This window comes from Mobula hypostoma, chromosome 1 (genome assembly GCF_963921235.1).
Source record: "Mobula hypostoma chromosome 1, sMobHyp1.1, whole genome shotgun sequence".
Classification (NCBI taxonomy): Eukaryota; Metazoa; Chordata; class Chondrichthyes; order Myliobatiformes; family Myliobatidae; genus Mobula; species Mobula hypostoma.
In genome coordinates this window covers 169,436,344-169,458,101 of record NC_086097.1, presented here as the reverse complement: position 1 = coordinate 169,458,101, position 21,758 = coordinate 169,436,344, and the positions used below count along the sequence as shown (strand labels likewise).

General features: G+C 37.9%; 1 protein-coding gene across 6 annotated transcripts in view; it reads left to right on the top strand.

Moving 5' to 3' along the window:
* The window catches only part of cep192 (centrosomal protein 192), a 222,195-nt gene that overhangs the window by 53,868 nt on the left and 146,569 nt on the right, over positions 1-21,758 (top strand). For 4 of the 6 annotated variants that reach the window (XM_063059687.1, XM_063059678.1, XM_063059661.1 and 1 more), the window contains 7 exons: positions 1,069-1,140; positions 2,180-2,329; positions 9,268-9,415; positions 10,355-10,629; positions 12,610-13,006; positions 15,051-15,200; positions 15,283-15,347. In XM_063059687.1, the coding sequence (XP_062915757.1) occupies positions 1,069-1,140; positions 2,180-2,329; positions 9,268-9,415; positions 10,355-10,629; positions 12,610-13,006; positions 15,051-15,200; positions 15,283-15,347 (1,257 nt within the window). The remainder of the gene's footprint in view (positions 1-1,068; positions 1,141-2,179; positions 2,330-9,267; positions 9,416-10,354; positions 10,630-12,609; positions 13,007-15,050; positions 15,201-15,282; positions 15,348-21,758) is intronic. The other 2 variants (XM_063059694.1, XM_063059701.1) reach the window with 2 other exon arrangements.

Below are 21,758 nucleotides of genomic sequence, written 5' to 3'. Positions count from 1 at the left end.
CCAAGAAGAGTTGGACAGACTAATTGCGGAGAAAATTTAATGCTGACATGTTCCAAGTGATGCAAGTGTTAGACATGTACTGTACAGGATCTTAGGGAGTGTTGATAAACAGAGGTACCTTGCCGTACAAGTACAGAGATGCCTGAAAGCAGCTGCACAGTAGATGGGGAAAATGCAGAATGCAAACTGGGTGTTTGCCCTCATCACTTGTGGCATAGAATGTAAGCACATGGATGCCATGATACAATTTCAAAGCCGTGTTTAGACCATTCCTGATAGTGCTGTGCTGGTTGCCATTGTGTAGGGAAGATATGAAGAATATTCATAGGATGTTACCTGAATTGGGATTTCAATTATAAAGGCTTAATTTGTTTTCCATGGAGCAGAGGAGTGACTTGATAAAGTGTACAAAATTGAAAGAGATAGATGGGTCGATAGAATCTTTTTCCAATGGGGGGAAGCTGGGTTGGTTAAATGTATCATAGGTATAGGGTGTGAGTATATGTTTAGACCAGGTCTAAGAAAGTGGTTGAAGCCTGTAATGCATTGCCTGAGGATGTGGTGGATGCAGGTGCTGTCAACATGCAAGAGGCATCTCGAGAAGCATTTGAATTACCAAGGCATAGAAAGCTATGACCAACTGAAAGTAAATGGGACAAGTCTAACTAAGTACAATGGTTGGCATGGACATGGTGAATTGAAGGACCTGTAATATCCAATGACACCCGAGTCCTCTGTCTTTGCGGTTCTAGATTAATTCAGACAGCTGTAGGTAACTGCAAATAGGCTCTGATATTTTGATTTGGCATTTCTACTGACACGCAGGTTTATTAGTAGATGCACAACTGTTTTCTCTGACAATTTTGCTGTTTCATTCCTTTTTTCAAAGTACTGCAGGTAAATTTACCCTGTCTTCTAAACTTAAAAGTGTGGAATGTATTGTTTGCTATTCATTTAATCTAGCCCTGCACAGCAAACAGATGTGTCTGAGGGCATTTGTGATTATCTATTGCACCAAAGAAGAGAGATGTTGGACCAAGAATTTTCCCTTTGTCTTTGCTGTTTTAGATTGAACATGAATTGGATTCCTATTTGAGAAAATTAGACCAAGATCCTTTACAGCCATTAGATTGTGATGAGGTAGGGAATACTGCAATTCAATAGAAGTTCAATTCTTTTTGCATGCTATTGCTGATTTTTAAATTTGTAAGAACTTACTAAACTGCTAAACTAAGGCTATAACATTTTGAAAGAAAAGTAATTTAACTCTCACCAGTTCAATTAGTGACAGACATGCATGTCAAAGTAGCATATTTCCCCATACTATCATAAGTAGTTCAACAAATGAGCACATAATAAATATCTAATTATGTATTATTTTCACTGTAATGGTTAGATCTGTACTTACTGCCTGAAGAACTCTTAAGTTTGTTGCCAATGTCAAACCTGCTCGTTGGTGTGTGGTAAACTAGCAATCTAATTAAAACCATGTAGATTGTGGTTCTTATGCCTATTATCTTTGATTTGAACCCATCCAGGTAGGGCAAAACAAGTCAAGACTCAGAGCAAAACATCTGGAAACTCATTAATTTTATAATACAAATTACTGCAAATAACATAATGTAAAGTATTTTAAATATTAAATAGTTGTGAACTTGGATAATTTTCTCCTAGGTCAATTTTCAGTGCCAATTTGGGTTCTTGATGTCAAGTTCAACAATTCGCTTTTTGCCTCAGAATTTGTCATTTCAACAATTTGATTATCCATATGTAATGTTATATCTGTTTTCCCATGTCCACAGACACCGCTTGATATGCCCGGGATTTTTAATACTCACCTGCTCTGCATGTCACAGCTTTAACATAGCTTTTTATTTATTTTAGTCCTCACTTACTCTGATCTCCAAACCAGATAGCTCTTAAACACTTCAGAATCACCCAGATAACTCTGGCTTCATCCAATCAAAATGTTGTTGTCCACAACCCTCTCTGCAACTGAAAATAACTTGTTTTTTCACTCTGTTTCTTTCTGTAAATCCACATTTTCCAGCTTTATTTCTGGTTTCCAGTTTGTGAAGTTCTCTGATTTACTATTTTATATGTTGTTTTAATATAATTCTGGCATTAGGATTTTTGAAAATATTTGGTCATTTTAAAGGATTATTTGGCCATGTTACAGGATAACTTTCAGATCCCACTTGTTCGACAAGCAGCAACTGGAATGGATTCTGCACCATCAAGTGGTGAGGATACGGACGATGAGCTGGAGACTAATCAGCAACGCAGTACTTTGCCAAGCCAGTCAATGTCCTGTGCAGCAAGGGAGTTGGTATAGATTTCCTTAGGTTTTTTTTTAGTGTTGGAGGGGTGGGGGTAGAAATATCATTCAATATTATGTGATATAACTATATAGCCACAGCAATTTAAAAAATTTAATAGGAATTGATTTATTGTTACCCTATTTTATGTGAGAACATAGTAAATAGCAGCTATATAGTAGTCAGCCCCTCATACCCACACTGCATTTTTCAGACCACAGTTGATCTACTTGAGTGCCACTTGCTGCTCTAACTCCATGCAGCTTGATTCTCTGAATGTAATCCAGTCTTAAAAATACTGAATTTCTAAGAACTCTTGGAGAAGATTGCAAAGATTCTTTCACTCCCCTGTATAGAGGCTGTATCACCTGATTTCAGACGACATACCCAAGGGAAAAATCAACTTCACATCTACCCTTTCAAACCTGTGATTATTTTGTATACAGTGGATTCTGGTTAATTGGGAGACATCAATCCAGTGCATTTTGGCCCAATTAAGCAGCTGTCCAATTAGCTGAAATTTTATGGAAATAGTTAAAAAGGTGTAAAAAAAGACAAACTAGCAATTGACAGAGTAACAGATTATGTATTTAAATGAAATACAAAACAAATTAAAACACTGAACACCACTGCAGTACTATAAACTGTACTAGTTCATAATCATTATCTACAGAGGAATTGATGCATTATATGCTGCCATGTTCTTTTGATTGATTGTAAATAAAATTAGCGCGGACACCTAGTGCAGATAATTGGCTGCCTTCATACAATGTTATCAATGATTGTATCCTCTAGATCTTCACTTTCATTGTAACCTTGAAGGTGATTGTAGAAACCTTCAAATTCTTTGTGGTTTTTAACTTGAAGTAGTGAAATTGTTTCATTTTCACTCCTGGCCATCTCTGGCATCATCAAGCCTGAATGCTTGAAACCGCAGTGAGGGAAATAGTTTTGAACTGTCTTATTGTTTATTTCTGTCAGCTGTCAGTGACAAAAACATCATTGCTTTTTGAACATAAATACGTGCAACTACGCTATTTAAAAACTTCACTCTTAGCAGGGTGTAGTGTCTAACAGCCACGTAAGTGCATGCACCTGACCCTCATTAGAATTTGTTTGGCATCAGGCTCCTGTCCCAGTGAAGTGACTTCATGACCCAAATAATTGAATGGAATAGTTGCTATTTTCTCGGTTAGATTTTGTTCTTTAAGAGTTGTCCAGCAAGTGGTTGCTCTGATTGAGTGATGGCCCAATTAACTGGAATTCACAATTTTAATGAGATCATCTTTCATTTAAAACTAGATATGGCTCTAAACTGTTTAAATTATTATGATAAACTCGACAGCTCATGAATCTGAACCTGCACTGCATCCTTTCCATTTCAACTGTCTACTTTTTGGAAGGGAGATCAAATGTATTTGCTTTTCTAGATACAGCACTGCCAGGCTTTTTGTAGTTGTTTATTCTCGCACACAATGTTCTCTTAGTCAGAGGTGACCCATCTCACATGGAACAATTTCTCTTGAAAATGATTGGGGTAAAAGTACAGTTGATATTGTCATCCTGCTGTAGGCAACTGATATTAAGAAAGGAAAGGTTAATTTCATGACATGAGCATAGTAATGTTCTTGGTTGGTTTTCTTATACATGCATTGCTGTCCTGGTTAGTAATAAAGTGAGATGGATATAAATTTATTTTCATTTGGATGTCACACTAAACCTGAGTTTGGATGCCTGAGTGTTTGACACTGAAACTGGTTAATACAAATGGCGTTTATTCGTCACAACATGCAGGCATTCCCCTGGAGACCCTCCCAGTAGAGCCCATCAAATTCTCAAGAACAAATTTGTTCTTAAGCTTTTATACACTAAGAACAAATTCAATACTGTCAGTGACATTGTTTACTTCAATATTTTGAATCTGGCAATGACAGTGCTTCCTTTCTTTCTTTTCAAATCTTTTTATTGTATGTGTGTGTGTGTGTATATGTGTGTGTGTATGTATGTGTATATATATATATATATATATATATAAAAACATGAGTACATTGAAGTAACAGCACTTACAGTGCCTCAAAAAAAAACCGTCATTTTAAAGATTGAAAACAAAATTTTGTGATAACAAAAAAAACCTACTAAGCAGGAAAGTGAGGAAAAATAAAAGAGAACCCATTAGGTGTACAACCCCGGAGCCATGCGTCATACAAAAAGCTTCTAAAAATAAACATCAAACCACCAGCAAGAAAAGAAAAATACTAAAAGAATTTACAATTAGATCGTGGAAAAATTATATCAATTAACTCAAATGATAATAACGAGCAAATGAGCCGCATCTTTTCTCAAAATCAAATAAAGGTTCGACTTCTAATTTTCTCCAAACTAAGACATAGCATCACTTGAGAGAACCATTGTGGCAAAGTGGGAGCTGATGTATCCTTCCACTTCAACAAAATGGCCCTCCTAACTCTCAATGTAACAAATGCAATAACATGTTGGTCAGACACAAAAATACCATAAATATTTTGAGGAACTATTCCAAAAAGCACAGTTAATTTATTAGGTTGTAAATTAATTTTGAGTGCTTTAGAAATTGTTGAGAAAACCAACTTCCAGAACTGTTCCAATATAGAACAAGACCAAAACATATGTGTCAGTGTAGCTATCTCAGTTTTACATCTATCACAATGACTATCAACATTAGGAAAAATTTTTAGAAAGTCTCTCCTTTGTCAAATGATAACAATGTACAATTTTAAATTGAATCAATGAATGGCTAGCACAAATTGAAGAAGAGTTAACCAACTTCAATATCCGCATCCAATCCTCCGTCATAAAAGTCAAATTAAGTTCCTTTTCCCAAACAACAGGAATTCTGCAGATGCTGGAAATTCAAGCAACACACATCAAAGTTGCTGGCGAACGCAGCAGGCCAGGCAGCATCTCTAGGAAGAGGTACAGTCGACGTTTCAGGCCGAGACCCTTCGTCAGGACTAACTCTTCCTTCAGTTAGTCCTGACGAAGGGTCTCAGCCTGAAACGTCGACTGTACCACTTCCTAGAGATGCTGCCTGGCCTGCTGCGTTCGCCAGCAACTTTGATGTGTGTTCCTTTTCCCAATCCTGTTTAATCTTAGACAAAGGACACTTATCCCATTGTAATAATAAATTATAAACTCTTCCAAAAGAACCCTTAATCAAAGGATTCATACTCATGATAGTATCTAACAGGTCAGGCTCCAATATGTAAGGGAAATTACTTGAATATTTTTGTAAAAAATGTCTAACTTGAAGGTATTGCAAAAAGTGTGAATATGAAAGAGAATATTTATCAGTTAATCGTTCAAAGGACATCAATCTATCTTCTTTAAATAAATCCAAAAAAGAATTAATACCTTTATTTTTCCAAAGTAGAAAAATTGGATCACTCAAAGAAGGCTTAAAAAAGTAATTTCGGTAAATTAAACTACAAAGTTTAAATTTTGTAAGATTAAAAGAATTGCGGAATTGGAGCCAAATTTGTAAAGAATACTTAATCACAGGATATAAGTTTAAATTAACAACTTTACCTAATTGCATAGGTAAAGGAGCCCCCAATAACGAAGTTAAATAAAACTGTTTTACAACTTTTAGTTCCAGATCTACCCAAATTGGCTGATCAGTCTTATCAACCCAGTATAACCAGAAAGACATATATCGCAGATGAACAGCCCAATAATACATTCTAAAATTAGGCAAAGCAAGACCTCCATCCTTTTTCAATTTTTGTAAATGACATTTACTAATTCTTGCTCTTTTATTCTTCCAAATAAAAGATAAAATAATAGAATCAATCTGATCAAAAAACTTCCTAGACAAAAAAACAGGAATATTCTGAAATAAATATAAAAATTTCGGTAGAATCATCATTTTAACTATATGAATACGACCAACAAGTGAAAATGTAAGTGGACTCCATCTACTAAATAAATACTTCATAGAGTCTACTGAGGGAACAAAATTAGCTTTATAAAGATCCTTATATTTTTTAGTAATTATAATACCTAAATATCTAAGAGAGTCTGAAACTTTGAAAGGAGTATTATCATATATAGAAACAGAATCATTTAAAGGAAATAATTCACTTTTACTAAAATTAATTTTATATCTTGAAAAACCTCCGAATTCATTAAATAATTTTAACAGGGCAGGAATGGATTCGTCAGGGTTAGATATATAAACCAATAAATCATCAGCATAAAGAGAGACCTTATGCATGGTCTCACTCACAAATATCCCATGGATATTTTTAGCCTCACGAAGAGCAATAGCAAGGGGTTCTAATATTAAATTAAACAACAAAGGACTTAATGGACAACCTTGCCTTGTTCCCCGTGAAAGCTGAAAAAAAGGAGACCTACAATTGTTAGTAACAACAGTAGCAACAGGGGCTTTATATATCATTTTAATCCAATTATTAAAATTAACACCAAAGCCAAATTTCTCTAAAACATTGAATAAATATTTCCATTGGACTCGGTCGAACGCTTTTTCAGTATCCAAAGATACAACACATTGTGGAATTTTAGAACAGGATGAATATATAATATTAAGTAGTCTCTGAATATTTGAAAAGGAATAACGACCCTTTAGAAAGCCTGTTTGATCTTTACAAATAATTTTACCCAAAATATTCTCCAACCGATTGGCCATTATCTTTGACAAGATCTTAGTGTCAACATTCAGTAATGAAATAGGTCTATATGAAGCACAGTCAGTAGGATCTTTATCTTTTTTAAGAATTAAAGAAATAGAGGCCTCATAAAAAGTAGAGGGTAAGTCACCTTTCACAAAAGAATCCTTAAACATTTCCAACATATACAGAGAGAGCAACTTTCCAAATTTTTTATAAAATTCTACGGGATAACCATCAAGTCCTGGGGACTTAACAGATTGCATTGAAAAAATAGCTTTATGAATTTCGGCTTCAGTAATTTGAGCATCAAGAATCTTTTGATCCTCAGCTGAGATTTTAGGAAAAACAATCTTTCATAAAAAAGCATTCATTTTAGAGGAATCTAACGGACATTGAGATTTATATAGCTCAGCATAAAAGTCTTGAAAAATCTTATTAATTTCCTCATATTCCTGAGCTAAGGTACCATCTTTCCTACGAATTTTCATAATTTGCCTTTTGGCTGTAGCCATTTTTAATTGAGATACAAGCAGTTTATTATTTTTATCTCCAGACATATAAAATTGGCTCTTTAACTTAAGCAAGTAACCTTCAATGGGATGAGTTAATAACAGGTTATATTGTGATTGAAGTTCCACCCTTTGTTTAAATAAATCAGTATTGGGGGGCAGTGCTTCCAATGACATGTGTATCTACAATGGGGAAACAGTTCTGAATGTTCATACACCTTTAATGAGATAAGCTAATCCTTGAGTGTGATTTAAATGTTTCTGAGGACAGAGAACCCAGAACACCCGAAGTTATTGTTAAGTGTTGATTCTCTGAGGGCACAGATACCCCAACTAGTGAAAAAGCATATGCTTGTGACTATGTTTGCTGTGCTAAGTGACAACATCAGTCTGGTCTACAAACTTCCTTGAACTTGGTAACGATGTGGCAAAATAATTAGGCCACTGTTGCCCAGTTTGATGTAGTCCACTTAATATGGCTTTTTTTTGTCCTGCATTTGGCTGATGCGTTTGAAAACTTTATGGTTTTCAAATGCTTGAAGGCCTGTGCTTAGACCCCTGCTCTATTTGCTTTATACTTTGGACCACGAGATTAGATATCGCTCCAGTGCCATATTTAAGTTTGCTGACAACACCACTGTTGTTGCCCGAATCAAAGGTGGTGACGAATCAGCATATAGGAGGGAAATTGAAAATCTGGTCGAATGGTGGCACAACGATCTTTCACTCAACGTCAGCAAAACCAGAGAGCTGATTATTGACCACAGGAGAAAGAAACCGGAAGTCCATGAGCCAGTTCTTGTTAGGGTATTAGAGGTGGAGAGGGTCAGTAACTCTGAATTCCTTGAAGTTTTCATTTCAGAGGATCTGCCCTGTGTAAGTGCCATCACAAAGAAGATATGGCAGTGCTTCTATTTTCTTAGAAGTTTACGCAGATTTGGCATGTCACCGAAAATCTTGAAAACTTCTACGGAGGCACAGTGGCGAGTATACTGATTGGTGGCATCATGGCCTGGGATGGAAACACAAATGCCCAAGAATGGAAAAGCCTACAAAATATAGTGGCTACAGCCCAGTCCATCACAGGAAGCACATTGAGCACATCTACAAGGAGTGCTGCTACAAGAAAGCAGCATCCATCATCAAGGACCACCACCATCCAGGTCATGGTCTCTTATTGTTGTCACCACAGAAGTACAAGATCCTTGGTTCCCACACCAGCAGGTTCAGGAATAATTATTGCCTTTCAACCATCAGGCTCTTGAGCCAGCGTAGATAACTTCACTCGTCACTGAATTGATTCTACTTTGAAGACTCACTTTCAAGGATTCTACAACTCATGAGTTATTTATTATTTTTATTTGTCTTTCTTTGTATTTGCAGTTTGTCTCTTGCACGTTGATTGCTTTTTATCGATTCTGTTATATTCTTTCTGTGAATGCCTGCAAGAAAATGAATCTTAGGGTAGTATGTGATGATGTATACCTACTTTTGATAATTTTACTTTGAACTTTTCTGTGGGCCAGTAACCTATGTTCTGAAGGCCAGTAGCCTATGTTCTGTAGGCAGTGCGGTTTGTTTACAAAGCTGTCTTTTCAACTTCAAATTGTTTACTGCTTGCAATTTACATTTGAACTGAAGACTTGTTCTTGTTTGAACTAATGCTTGTTATAGTTCACATCATTCTATAATTCCTGAATCTCCAACATTGTTCGTTAGAAAAGTCTAGGAATAACTTGTGAACCTGCTGTGCATGAATTTCCATTTCAGCCAGGAGAGAGCAATCAACCCATCTTCCGGCCAGGATTGGAAGGCGGTAGTTCTGATGAGTCCATTGGACCGCTTGATGAGCTAAGTGAGGTTGGATTTGAATTCAGAAGATCAGTAGAGGGTCGGGTCATAAACTCGCCAATTGTAGGTAAGCACAAAATTAAATATTCCAGCAAACAATGTTCTTTGAATTTAATTTTGATAGAATAATTGGGTATAGCTAAAATTGAAAGATTATTCTGAATTTGTTTATCCAACATTTATTTTTAAAATAAATATTATCAAATGGATTTCTGATTTTTCAGATGTCTCTCTTTTGAGATTTCTGTTAAAAACTTGACATGATCAACACTGCAGTCTTGGAATTGGCTTATTTAATTGTCAATTATATTTGAAAACCTGAGATTGCAGATAATTGAAAATTTTCAATTTCCATTTTAACTGGGGAGCAAACTTTAAATTGTAGCACTTTAGGTGTTCAAGATATGATGACATTTGTCTGTCTTGTTTAATGGAAAGCATGTTTCAATACTATTTTGGGTTCAAGGTATATTGGCTTGGTATCTCTTACAATTTGTTCTCACTGCACTTGGGTTTCACAGCTTGAATGGAGGAAATGGAGATTGTTACACTTCCTTGACTGTGATTGATCTGATTTACTACCAAGAATAATACAGGTTTTTATTTGCTCAACACCTTTTGAGAACCACTCTTCAAAGATTCATGTTCTATTTGCCTCCCTAATAGAGACCGTGGTCAGAGTTTATTTTGCTGCTATTCACTCTTATATTTAAATACATCTTGATTAGAGTGAATGCTATTGGCTACCTTCTCCAATATCATGACTTAAGTAAGTTGTCTGCCATCTATATTGTGGATGAATCTATCTTGAGCGTGACTACTTACCATTGCATTTTTTCCTTCAGCTTACCACCTTATCTTCAAGTGTTAAAAGTAATTTCCCTTTATCTGTGATAGTTACTACATTGAATTTTAGTTATGGGTGAAAACAATGATAAATGTAGTTAAGCTAATTTTAAAGTATGAATTTGTGATTATACATTAAAAATGTGCACTGATGTTTTAGGTGATGGAGGAGATGGTAGCAGTGGGAATGAAGAAGATGGAAATGGTGTGTCACCTCGACAATCTGCAGCCTCCAATCGTTGGGAAAGTGAAATAGTTGACAGGAATATAGCTGGAGAAGAAGATGATAATATGATAAATGTGTCTTCTAATAAAGTGATATTTAATAATTTCCAAGACCTTAGAATAGTGGATAGGAATATCGCTGGGCAAGATCAAACGTTTGATGCACTTCCTTTGCAAGCATATAGAGAATGTATCCCTGGTCAAAATGAGGTAGGAAAATAAGGTTACTATTCTCCCTTATTTGCAAAGCTTTATGTTGCATCTGATGAGTTGAATTATGCTGATCAGTTGGTTTGGAATCATCACAATTTGTAGAACCATACCTTTCTGCATCTTTTAATTTTTATGCCCAAGTTTGTTTAAGTTAAATGGGCAATGGAAATCATGACCAGTTTTCCTGGAGTAGCAGTCAGCTTCTCCAATAGTAGTCGTGCAGAATAGTGAGAAATTTTATTAAGCAACTGCAAAGGCACCATACTGAGGGAGGAGCATGCATTTTTTTTCAGACTGTGAATATCCTCATGGCATTATGTGATATTATTTTATGGTTATGTTTTTGGTTACACAATTCTTGAGCTGCAGTTTTCAGTTTCAGCATTTTATCACTGATACTTACAACATTCACAAAGTTATCCAAATGTGTTCTAAATTTTATTTATACTTTTTACCTCCTGCACCTAATAAAGTGGCCGCTGAGTGTACGTTTGTTGCTTCTGCTGCTGCAGCCCATCCATTTCAAGGTTTGATGTGTTGTGCATTCAGAGATGCACTCCTGCACACCACTGTTGTAATGCATTGTCACCATCCTGTCAGCTTGAACCAGTCAGGCCATTCTCCTCTGACCTGTCATTAACAAGATGTTTTTGCCCACAGAACTGCCACTCACTAAGTGTGTTTTGTTTTTCTCACTATTCTCTGGAGACTTGTATGTGAAAATCTCTGAAGATCAGCAGTTTCTGAGATACTCAGATTACCCTGTTTGGCACCAATAATCATCCCACAGTCAGAATCACTTGGATCACATTCCTTCCTCATTCTGATGTTTGGTTTGAACAACCACTGAACCTCTTGACAGTGTCTACATTTTTTTTATGCATTGAACTACTGTCACATGATTGGCTGACTAGATATTTGCATGAGTAAGCAGGTGTACCTATTAAATTGATTGTATGTTGTGTTCTTTGTAAGTTTACTTACGTTTATTTTACTTGCTCACTTCTCCTCTTAAAGCTACCTTCAAGATTCTGCATTGCAAGAAGTATTTGTGTATGTGTGTATACATATGTGTGTTGTGTATGTATGTGTATATATGCGTGTGTGTGTGTGTGTTTCCAACCTCTGATTTGCAACTCACATATTCCCTATTAGAAGTTCTCAATTTGTCAAACAATGTAACACCATTACACCATTGAAGTGATCCAAAAGATCAACTGCATTTTCTCTGCAGTGACTTGGAAATTTTCTTGTATCCATCTCCTGACTGTGCTTCTCAATAACCCTTACACAGAGTTTGTTGTGTTCTTTTGTCCTCATGGTGCAGTTCTTGCCAGGATACTGACTCACCAGCAGTTGGACTTTCCAGATGGAGGTGTACTTTTATTACAATCAATTGAAACACCCTGACTGCACACAGATCTTCAAAAACCGATCTCCTTTTAACTAATTATGTGACTTCTAAAACCAGTTAGCTGCACCAGTGATAATTTGGTGTGTCATATTAAAGAGGGTGAATACTTCTGCAATGAATTATTTTGTGTTTTTATGTTTGTAGTTTATTTGGATCACTTTGTAGAGATCTGTTTTCACTTGGCCATTAAACTCTTTTTCTGTTGATCAGTGTCAAAAAAAAAGCAAATTAAATCCATGATTCAATGTTGTAAAACAATAAAACATGAAAACTTTCAAGGGGGTGAATACTTGCATTTGTTATAGTTTTCTATGTATTACACTGTAGTTCTGGTGCAAAAAAAAATAATTTCATGATGTATGCCAGTGATGGTAAACATGATTTTGATCAATGAAGTAACATTGCGGTAACCTTGATTTTGCTCTTTAGAGTTAGGAAGTCTTTAGTGTGTCCAATTGATTGTCTTATTTGCTGCAAGGTCTGGGATATTTGGCATTTCATAATTTAATTATGATTCAAATATTTATCTTGTACCAATAACAGCTATCTATTGTGTTCTACAGGATACTCTTGATTCTGGTTTGAATGATGGAATGAAGCTGGATTCTGTATATTTTTGTTCTGGCGGTGGTAATACTACCGCACCTGACCAGTCACTTTCCACACCACTTCATGTATCACAGATCATCTGCTCACCAAGTTGTGACAACAGCTTGGGTCTTAGAGATGGACCTTGTGGGGGTGCAGCAGTAGAACAGACAAATGTTACAGAAAGTGATGATGCTGACCAGACCTTGACTGGAGTTTCAGGCCCACCTCTGGCAGCTGTTTACTTATCCCCTGTGTATCCAGATGAAAGCACAGAAGGGATGTGGCAAGATTCCTCAAAAAGTAACTTATTTCTCAACCAGCAGAAAGCTGAATACAGCACTGGATGCTCCCAAACACATAATAGCAAAGGTATTAATTGCAATTGTTGTTTCCAGAGAATGTGGCCTCAACTGTAGCTGCCAGTTGTTTGTTTATTCTTCTGTGCTTTTTGCTATAGATAAAATTATGTTTGTAGCTGACAATATTCTGACAGATTTACCCTAACCACCTCAAAGTTTTTGGTCTGTGAATGTTGCATTTGGAGGATGATGTAGTAAAAACACATTTTGCCTGTAGCTGGTACCACAGTTTTTAAATGGCACATATAAGTATGCTCCAGCTTTTAATAATTTTTATATATTAATCTTTTTGGCTTCTAGCCTTACAGTTTTATCATGTATGTGCTCATGTGTAGTTTTCTGGCTCTATCTTCTGAACTTCATGGCTCCTATTTGTTAATTGCATACTGACAGTTAATGTTCTTTTATGTATTACGCAAAGGAATAATTTTATACATTGGATGCAAAGCAGAAGTCCTATTACAGATTACTGAGAAATGCTATATTCAACCAGAGGACACTTCATTTACCCTTGGCATCAAAAGAGTTTCTTAAAACTCTATTCATGCTCCTTTCAAACTCCCTTTAAAGTAAAAGAGATAAGACCATAAGATATAGGAGCCAGAAGTAGGCCATTCGCCCCATTGAATCTGCTGCGCCATTCAGTCATGGGCTGATCCAATTTTTCCAGTCATCCCCACTCCCCTGCCTTCTCCCCATACCCTTTGATGCCCTGGCTAATCAAGAACCTATCTATCTCTGCCTTAAATGCACCCAGTGACTTGGCCTCCACAGCTGCTTGTGGCAGCAAATTCCACAGGTTTACCACCCTCTGACTAAAGTAGTTTCTCTGCATCTCTGTTTGAAATGGATGTCCTTCAATCCTGAAGTCGTGAAGATCTGCAAGACCGAAGATTTCCAGAAAGCACATTAAGTGCTACATAAAAATTACCGTGGACAGTTGAAATTCATACTATCGGATATAAGACTTCGGTATGATGGTAGTGTGTTCAGACGCAGTGGCCTCTTGGGAGCCAAGCAAAGGTGGTCTTGTCTTTTTTTAAATCTTTTTATGACCGCAAGAAAATACTGGACGTTAGGAACATCAGGTACTGGAGGTCTACTCCATCAGAGAGCTGCTTGTTAGCAGAGTAGCTGAAAGAGCTGGACTTGGTGTGGAACTTTATTGCCTTTTACAGCAAGGCATCAGAGTCGGTGTGCGAAAGCAGTAGGCAGTCTAACAGTGACTGACTGTTTTGGACATACCTTTTGCAATCGCAAGGTCCTGTTGGATGTTGGTAATGTAAAATATAGCAAGTTTTTTTCCTTTGTTTATAGGCAAGACAAGATGCTGGGGAGCTGTGTGGCTTTGGTTGTAGCAAGGACGAGGCCTCAAGCCACATGCTTGCCTGTTGTATCAGTCCAGGAGAGGAAACGCTGGAGGTGGTGTAGCGTGGTGTTGATGCAGGGTCTTGGGTGGCCCCTCCTGTCAGCACTGCCATCCAGTGCTTGATCGGTGGAAGGACAAGCTGGATTGTGTGCGTGTGTACGTTCATCTGCGGACTGCTGAGAACTGCTTGTTCTTGCTGATAACACCCATGCACCATCTGTTTACAGGACATGTCATTTGGGGACTTGGGCTATTTTTTTTGTGTGACTGTTTTCTTGTTATCTTATATGGGCTATCTATGCCTTGTGCTATGTATGACTATTGATGATGTGTTTTGTACTTTTGATCCTGGATGAATGCTGTTTCATTTGACTATATTAATTGATCTTTACGTGTGGTTGAATGATAATTAAACTTGAACTAAATTTAGTAAGTTGTAAAAGCATGAACAGATCTTTTACAACTGGAACTGAAGATCAAGGCTATGGCTTCTGATAAGATCCAATAATCATGTGTGATCATATCAAGTGAGGAGACTGTCCAATCCACTTATTTCTGTCAATTATTGAGGTTGAAGAGTTAGTCAAAGAAGATTGTTCTTATCAAGAATTGTAATATAAAGTTGTAATATAAATCCAAGAAAGGAGAATAGTAAAAACACAATGGATACTTTTTTCTTTTACAGAGATGAAATCTGGTGTGGTTGACCAAAATGAAGGAGGGTGCTGGATGACTGATCTAGCTTATTATCATTCACTGGATCAAGAGCAGAGTCAGTTCAATCTTCCGACTGATCTGGCTAATAGTATTAAAGAAGAAGAATTTATAAGTGGTGGTAAGATTTTTGTCAATTAAAATACCTTTAAAGAATTACTTTTGAAAAGATTGTTATGATTTAATTTCGGTGTTTTCTACAGACAGAGCTGCTGCATTAATTGAAGAAGATCAGGAAGAATTTGAGGAAGAGCACAAGTTTATTCAGGTTTGCAAGATTGTTGTTCTTTTTCATGTAAACTCAGTTGTTGATGCCCTTAAGAACAAGTTAGGACTTGAAGACTTTGGTCTAACATTAAAAAAGTGACCAGAACAGCAGATAGTTGGTACTAAAAATGCGAAAGTCTTAACCCTGTTGATAACCATGGAGTGCATGAGTTTTTCAGTCCTGACAAGGGCATCTACAGTCGAAACGCCCAAAGCTCCAACCTACGGGGTGATAAGAATCAAACTGATCTTCTCATGGATAGAGAGCCCATCAGTATCTACTCAGAGGAACAGTATGAAGATATCAGGATTGCACTCTATTGTGTAATTGCCCTCATCAAACCATTGTTGTAAATCACTGAACCCAAGCATGAATTCCTTACTTACCCAGCTAGTCACTGTTTGCCATTTTGAGAGCCCCACTTAGTGCAGTTACCTACCTGCCAGTCAATTTGGGAGATCTTGAACAAGTTTTTTTTTACTGTTTTTACTTGGGAGACAGACACAGGGTCTATACAACTGAGATAAGAGTAGTGGCAACATCTGGATTACAGAAGAGGAGGTGCTTCTGTTTTGAGTCAAATTAGTGTGGATAAATCCCAGGTCCTGAAAAGTTGTCCCCTCTGATTTTGTGGGAGGCTTGTGAAGAAATTGCAGGGGCTCTGGCAGAGATATTTAAACATAGTTAGCCACAGGTGAGGTCCAGAGACTGGAGGATTGAAGATTTTGTTTTGCTGCTTAAGAAAAGCTCTAAGAATAAGCTGGGAAATTTGTAGGCCAGTGAGCCGATAATTATTGGAAAGTATTCTACAGGATACAGTGCCTATAAAAAGTATTCATCCCCCCCCCCCCACCCCCTGGAAGTTTTCATGTTTTATTGTTTTTATAGCATTGAATCACAGTACCTTTAGTTTGGGTTTTTTTTTTGACACTGACCAACAGAAAGAAACTCTTTAGTGTCAAAGTGAAAGCAGATATAGACAAAGTGATCTAAATTAATTACAAACCCCATTTCCAGAAAAGTTGGGATATTTTCCAAAATGCAATAAAAACAAAAATCTGTGATATGTTAATTCACGTGAACCTTTACTTAACTGACAAAAGTACAAAGAAAAGATTTTCAATAGTTTTACTGACCAACTTAATTGTATTTTGTAAATATACACAAATTTAGAATTTGATAGCTGCAACACACTCAACAGAAGTTGGGACAGAGTTAAAATAAGATTGAAAAGTGCACAGAATATTCAAGTAACACTGGTTTGGAAGACTCCACATTAAGCAGGCTAGTTGGTAGCAGGTGAGATATCATGACTGGGTATAAAAGTAGCGGCCATCAAAGGCTCAGTCTTTGCAAGCAAGGATGGGTCGTGGCTCACTCCTTTGTGCCAAAATTCGTGAGGGAATTGTTACTCAGTTCAAAAGGAACGTTTCTCAACGCAAAATTGCAGAGAATTTAGGTCTTTCAACATCTATAGTACATAATATTGTGAAAAGATTCAGAGAATTAAGACCATAAGACAAAGGAGCAGAAGTCGGCCATTCGCCCCATCGAGTCTGCTCTGCCATTTTATCATGAGCTGATCCATTCTCCCATTTAGTCCCACTCCCCCGCCTTCTCACCATAACCTTTGATGCCCTGCCTACTCAGATACCTATCAATCTCTGCCTTAAATACACCCAATGACTTGGCCTCCACTGCTGCCCGTGGCAACAAATTCCATCGATTCACCACCCTCTGACAAAAAAACTTGCTTCACATTTCTGTTCTGAATGGGCGCCCTTCAATCCTTAAGTCATGCCTTCTCGTTCTAGACTCCCCCATCATGGGAACATCACATCCCTGCTCCTATACTCTATTCCTCTAGAAATGAATGCCAAGATTGCATTTGCCTTCTTCACTACTGACTCAACCTGGAGGTTAACTTTAAGGGTATCCTGTACGAGGACTCCCAAGTCCCGTTATATCTCAGAACTTTGAATTCTTTCCCCATTTAAATAATAGTCTGCCCGTTTATTTTTTCTGCCAAAGTGCATTACCATACACTTTCCAACATTGTACTTCATTTGCCACTTCTTTGCCCATTCTTCCAATCTATCCAAGTCTCTCTGCAGGCTCTCCGTTTCCTCAGCACTACCGGCCCCTCCACCTATCTTCATATCGTCAGCAAACTTAGCCACAAAGCCATCTATTCCATAATTCAAATCATTGATGTACAATGTAAAAAGAAGTGGCCCCAACATGGACCCCTGTGGAACATCACTGGTAACTGGCAGCCAACCAGAATAGGATCCCTTTATTCCCACTCTCTGTTTCCTGCCAATCAGCCAACGCTCTATCCATGTATGTAACTATCCTGTAATTCCATGGGCTCTTATCTTGTTAAGTAGCCTCATGTGTGGCACCTTGTCAAAGGCCTTCTGAAAATCCAAATATACAACATCCACTACATCTCCCTTGTCTAGCCGACTGGTAATTTCCTCAAAAAATTGTAATAGGTTTGTCAGGCAGGATTTTCCTTGAAGGAATCCATGCTGAGTTCTGCCTATCTTGTCATATGCCTCCAGGTACTCTGTAACCTCACCCTTGACAATCGACTACAACAACTTCCGAACCACCGATGTCAAGCTAACAGGTCTATAATTTCCTTTTTGCTTCCTTGCCCCCTTCTTAAATAGCGGAGTGACATTTGCAATCTTCCAGTCCTCCGGAACCATGCTAGAATCTATCGACTTTTGAAAGACTTTTGACTTTTGAATTCAGAGACATCTCCGTGCGTAAAGGGCAAGGTCGGAAACCACTGTTGAATGCGCGTGATCTTCGAGCCCTTAGGCGGCACTGCCTAAGAAACCGTCATGCTACCGTGACAATTATCGCCACCTGGGCTCGGGAGTACTTCGGAAAACCATTGTCACTCAACACAGTCCGTCGCTGCATCCAGAAATGTAACTTGAAACTGTATTACGCAAGGAGGAAGCCATACATCAACTCTATGCAGAAACGCTGGCGAGTTCTCCGGGCCCGAGCTCATCTCAGAATGGACCGAAAGACTGTGGAACCGTGCGCTGTGGTCAGATGAGTCCACATTTCAGCTAATTTTTGGGGAAAAAAGCGTCGAGTTCTCTGTGCCAAAGATGAAAACGACCATCCAGATTGTTATCAGCGAAAGGTGCAAAAGCCAGCATCTGTGATAGTATGGGGGTGCATGAGTGCCCACAGCATGAGTGAGTTGCATGTATGTGAAGGTACGACTCTGAGGTGTACATTAAGATTTTAGAGAGACATATGTTGTCATCAAGGCGACGTCTCTTCCCGGGACGACCATGCTTATTTCAGCAGGACAATGCCAGACCACATTCTGCACGGGCTACAACAGCATGGCTTTGTAGACACAGAGTGCGTGTGCTTGACTGGCCTGCTGCCAGTCCAGATCTATCTCCTATTGAAAATGTATGGCGCATCATGAAGAGGAGAATCAGACAACGGAGACCACGGACTGTTGAGCAGCTGAAGTCTTATATCAAGCAAGAATGGACAAAATTTCCATTGCTGATCTACTACAATTAGTATCCTCAGTTCCAAAACGATTAAAGAGTGTTATTAAAAAGAGAGGTGATGTAACACAATGGTAAACATGCCTCTGTCCCAACTTTTGAGTGTGTTGCAGCCATCAAATTTTAAATTTGTGTATATTTACAAAATACAATTCAGTTGGTCAGTAAAACTATTGGAAATTTTTTCTTTGTACTTTTGTCAGTTAAATAAAGGTTCACGTGAATTAATATATCACAGATTTTTGTTTTTATTGCATTTTGGAAAATATCCCAACTTTTCTGGAAATGGGGTTTGTAGAATATAAAAAACAAAATATTTGATTGTATTAGTATTCAGCCCCCTTTATTATGACATACCAAGTCATCACTGGTGCAGCTAATTGGTTTTAGAAATCACATAATTAGTTAAATGGAAATCTATCTTTGGAGACGTGCAGCCAACTTGCTTGAATTGATTATAGTATGACTGTATCTGGAAGGTCCAGCTGCTGGTGAGTCATGGCAAAAACTACATCCTGAAGACAAAAGAACAAGCAACTCCACAAAAAAAAATATTGAATAGCACAAGTCAGGAGATGGATGCAAGAAAATTTCCAAGTCATTAAATATCCCTTGGAGTACGGTTAAGTCAATCATCAGGAAATAGCTGTAAATCTGCCAAAATCAGGCTGTCCTCAAAGACTGAGTGACCATGCAGGAATGGGATGAGTGAAGGAAGCTACCAAAAGACCCAAGACAACTGGAGGAGTTGCAAGCTTCAGTGGCTGAGATGGGAGAGACTGTGCATGCAACAACTGTTGCCTGAGGGTGCTTCACCAGTTGCAGCTTTATGGGAGAAGGCCACTGTTGGGAGAAAAAAAACATGAAATTTCTTCTAGTTTTCCCGAAGGCATGTGGGAGATTCTGAAGTCAGCTGGAAGGAGGTTCTATGGTCTGATGAAACCATTGAGCTTTTTGGTCATCAGTCTAAACGCTATGTTTGGCAGAAACCAAACAACACACATCATCGAAAACTCACTATCCCTACCATGAAGCGTGGCAGTGGCTGCATCATGCTGTGGGGATGCTTCGCTGCAGAAGACTCTGGAAGGCTTGTGAAGGTAGAGGGTAAAATGAATGCAGCAAAATAACAGGGCAATCCTGGAGGAAAACCTGATGCAGTCTGCAAGAGAACTGCGACTTGGGAGAAGATTTGTTTTCGAGCAAGACAATGACCCCAATCATAAAACTGAAGCTACACAGGAATGCTTAAATAACAACAAAGTTAATATCCTGGAGTAACTAAGTCAGTCCAGACCTCAATCCAATTGAGAATTTGTGAGACTTGAAAAGGGCTGTTCACTCATGATCACCGTGTAATCTGACAGAGCTTGAGCAGTTTTGTAAAGAAGGATGGGGGAAAATTGCAGTGTCCAGATGTGCAAAGCTGATAGAGATCTATCCACACAGACTCAAGGCTGTAAGTGCTGTCAAAGGTGCATCTACTAAATACTGACTTGGAAGGGGTGACTATTTATGCAGTCAATTATTTTATGTTTTATATTTGTAATTAATTTAGATCACTTTGTAGAGATTTGTTTTCACTTTGTCTTTTTCTGTTGATCAGTGTTGGGGGAAAAAAAAAGCTAAATAAAATCCACTGTGATTCAGTGTTAGCGAGCTGATTAGGGATAATGGTTTTGTGCATGGTAATTCACGTCTAACCAACTGTATAGAATTTGTTGAGGAGGTTACGAGGAAGGTTGATGAAAGACTGGATGTTGTCTACATGGACTTTAGCAAGGTCTGTGAAGTGCCCATGTTGGAGGTGAGTCAGAGGTTCAGTTGCTTGGCATGCAAGATGAAGTTGTAAATTGGACTCAGCATTGGGCTTAGCAGGAGAAGACAATCATAGTAGATGATTCTCTTTCTGTCTGTAGGCCTGTGACGAGTGGTATTCCACAGGGATCTACACTGGGTCCATTATTTAACTATATTAATGATCTATATCAGGGGTTCTTCATTTTTTTTATGCCATGGACCCCTTTTGTCAGTCTGGTGAAGCCTATGGACCCCATCTCAGAATCATGTATTTAAATATATAAAATGAAATATGTAGGATTACGAAGGAAACCAAGTATTTTGAAATACTTACCCAATTTTTTTTTTAAACGCATATGTGATGTAGTAATATATATGCTTCTTTATTAAATAATACTTTGCATTTAAAATATAGGCAAGTAAAAATTAAACTTTTTAAAGACATCAAGGGCTCTTGTTGCTTCACTTAAATAAGAACATTAAACTGTGGAGTGGTCTTTGACGAAGCAACACACGTCATGTTGGACATCCAATCAATTTCAGTTTTTTTTGTTTCTATGCTTATCTATATAATACTAAAACTCTCATGCTCTTTGTCTTTTTGTGACCTTCAATTAGAGCAAACAGTGCATTACAGCGGCACTTTTTTGGCTAAACCGAATTAAAATGTGCTAACTTACAGAATGCAGGCAAAGTTCAGGGTTATATATTTGTATAAAATTGCTCATTCGCAAAAATCAACAGGCTCCCTCTTAGCCCGAGAGCTGATCCGCCATCATAGAAATTGGGACGCGACAGCCCGACGCTTACGCACGGCCAGCTTCAGCAGCAACACCTACTGGAGCCAAAGGGCAGGGCAGCTCTATTTCGTGTGGTCACATTCTGCTAATCACCATCAGCATGTGCAGGATGGGGACAGATGTAACTGCCACCCATCAATAAGAGATAATTAAATCTTACTGTAATGACGTACTTCGAGACACCCATCAAACCCTTTGTTGCAGTCAAAGGACAGCGGTGACTATATCACATCCATTTAGGAGAGAGCCAACCACAT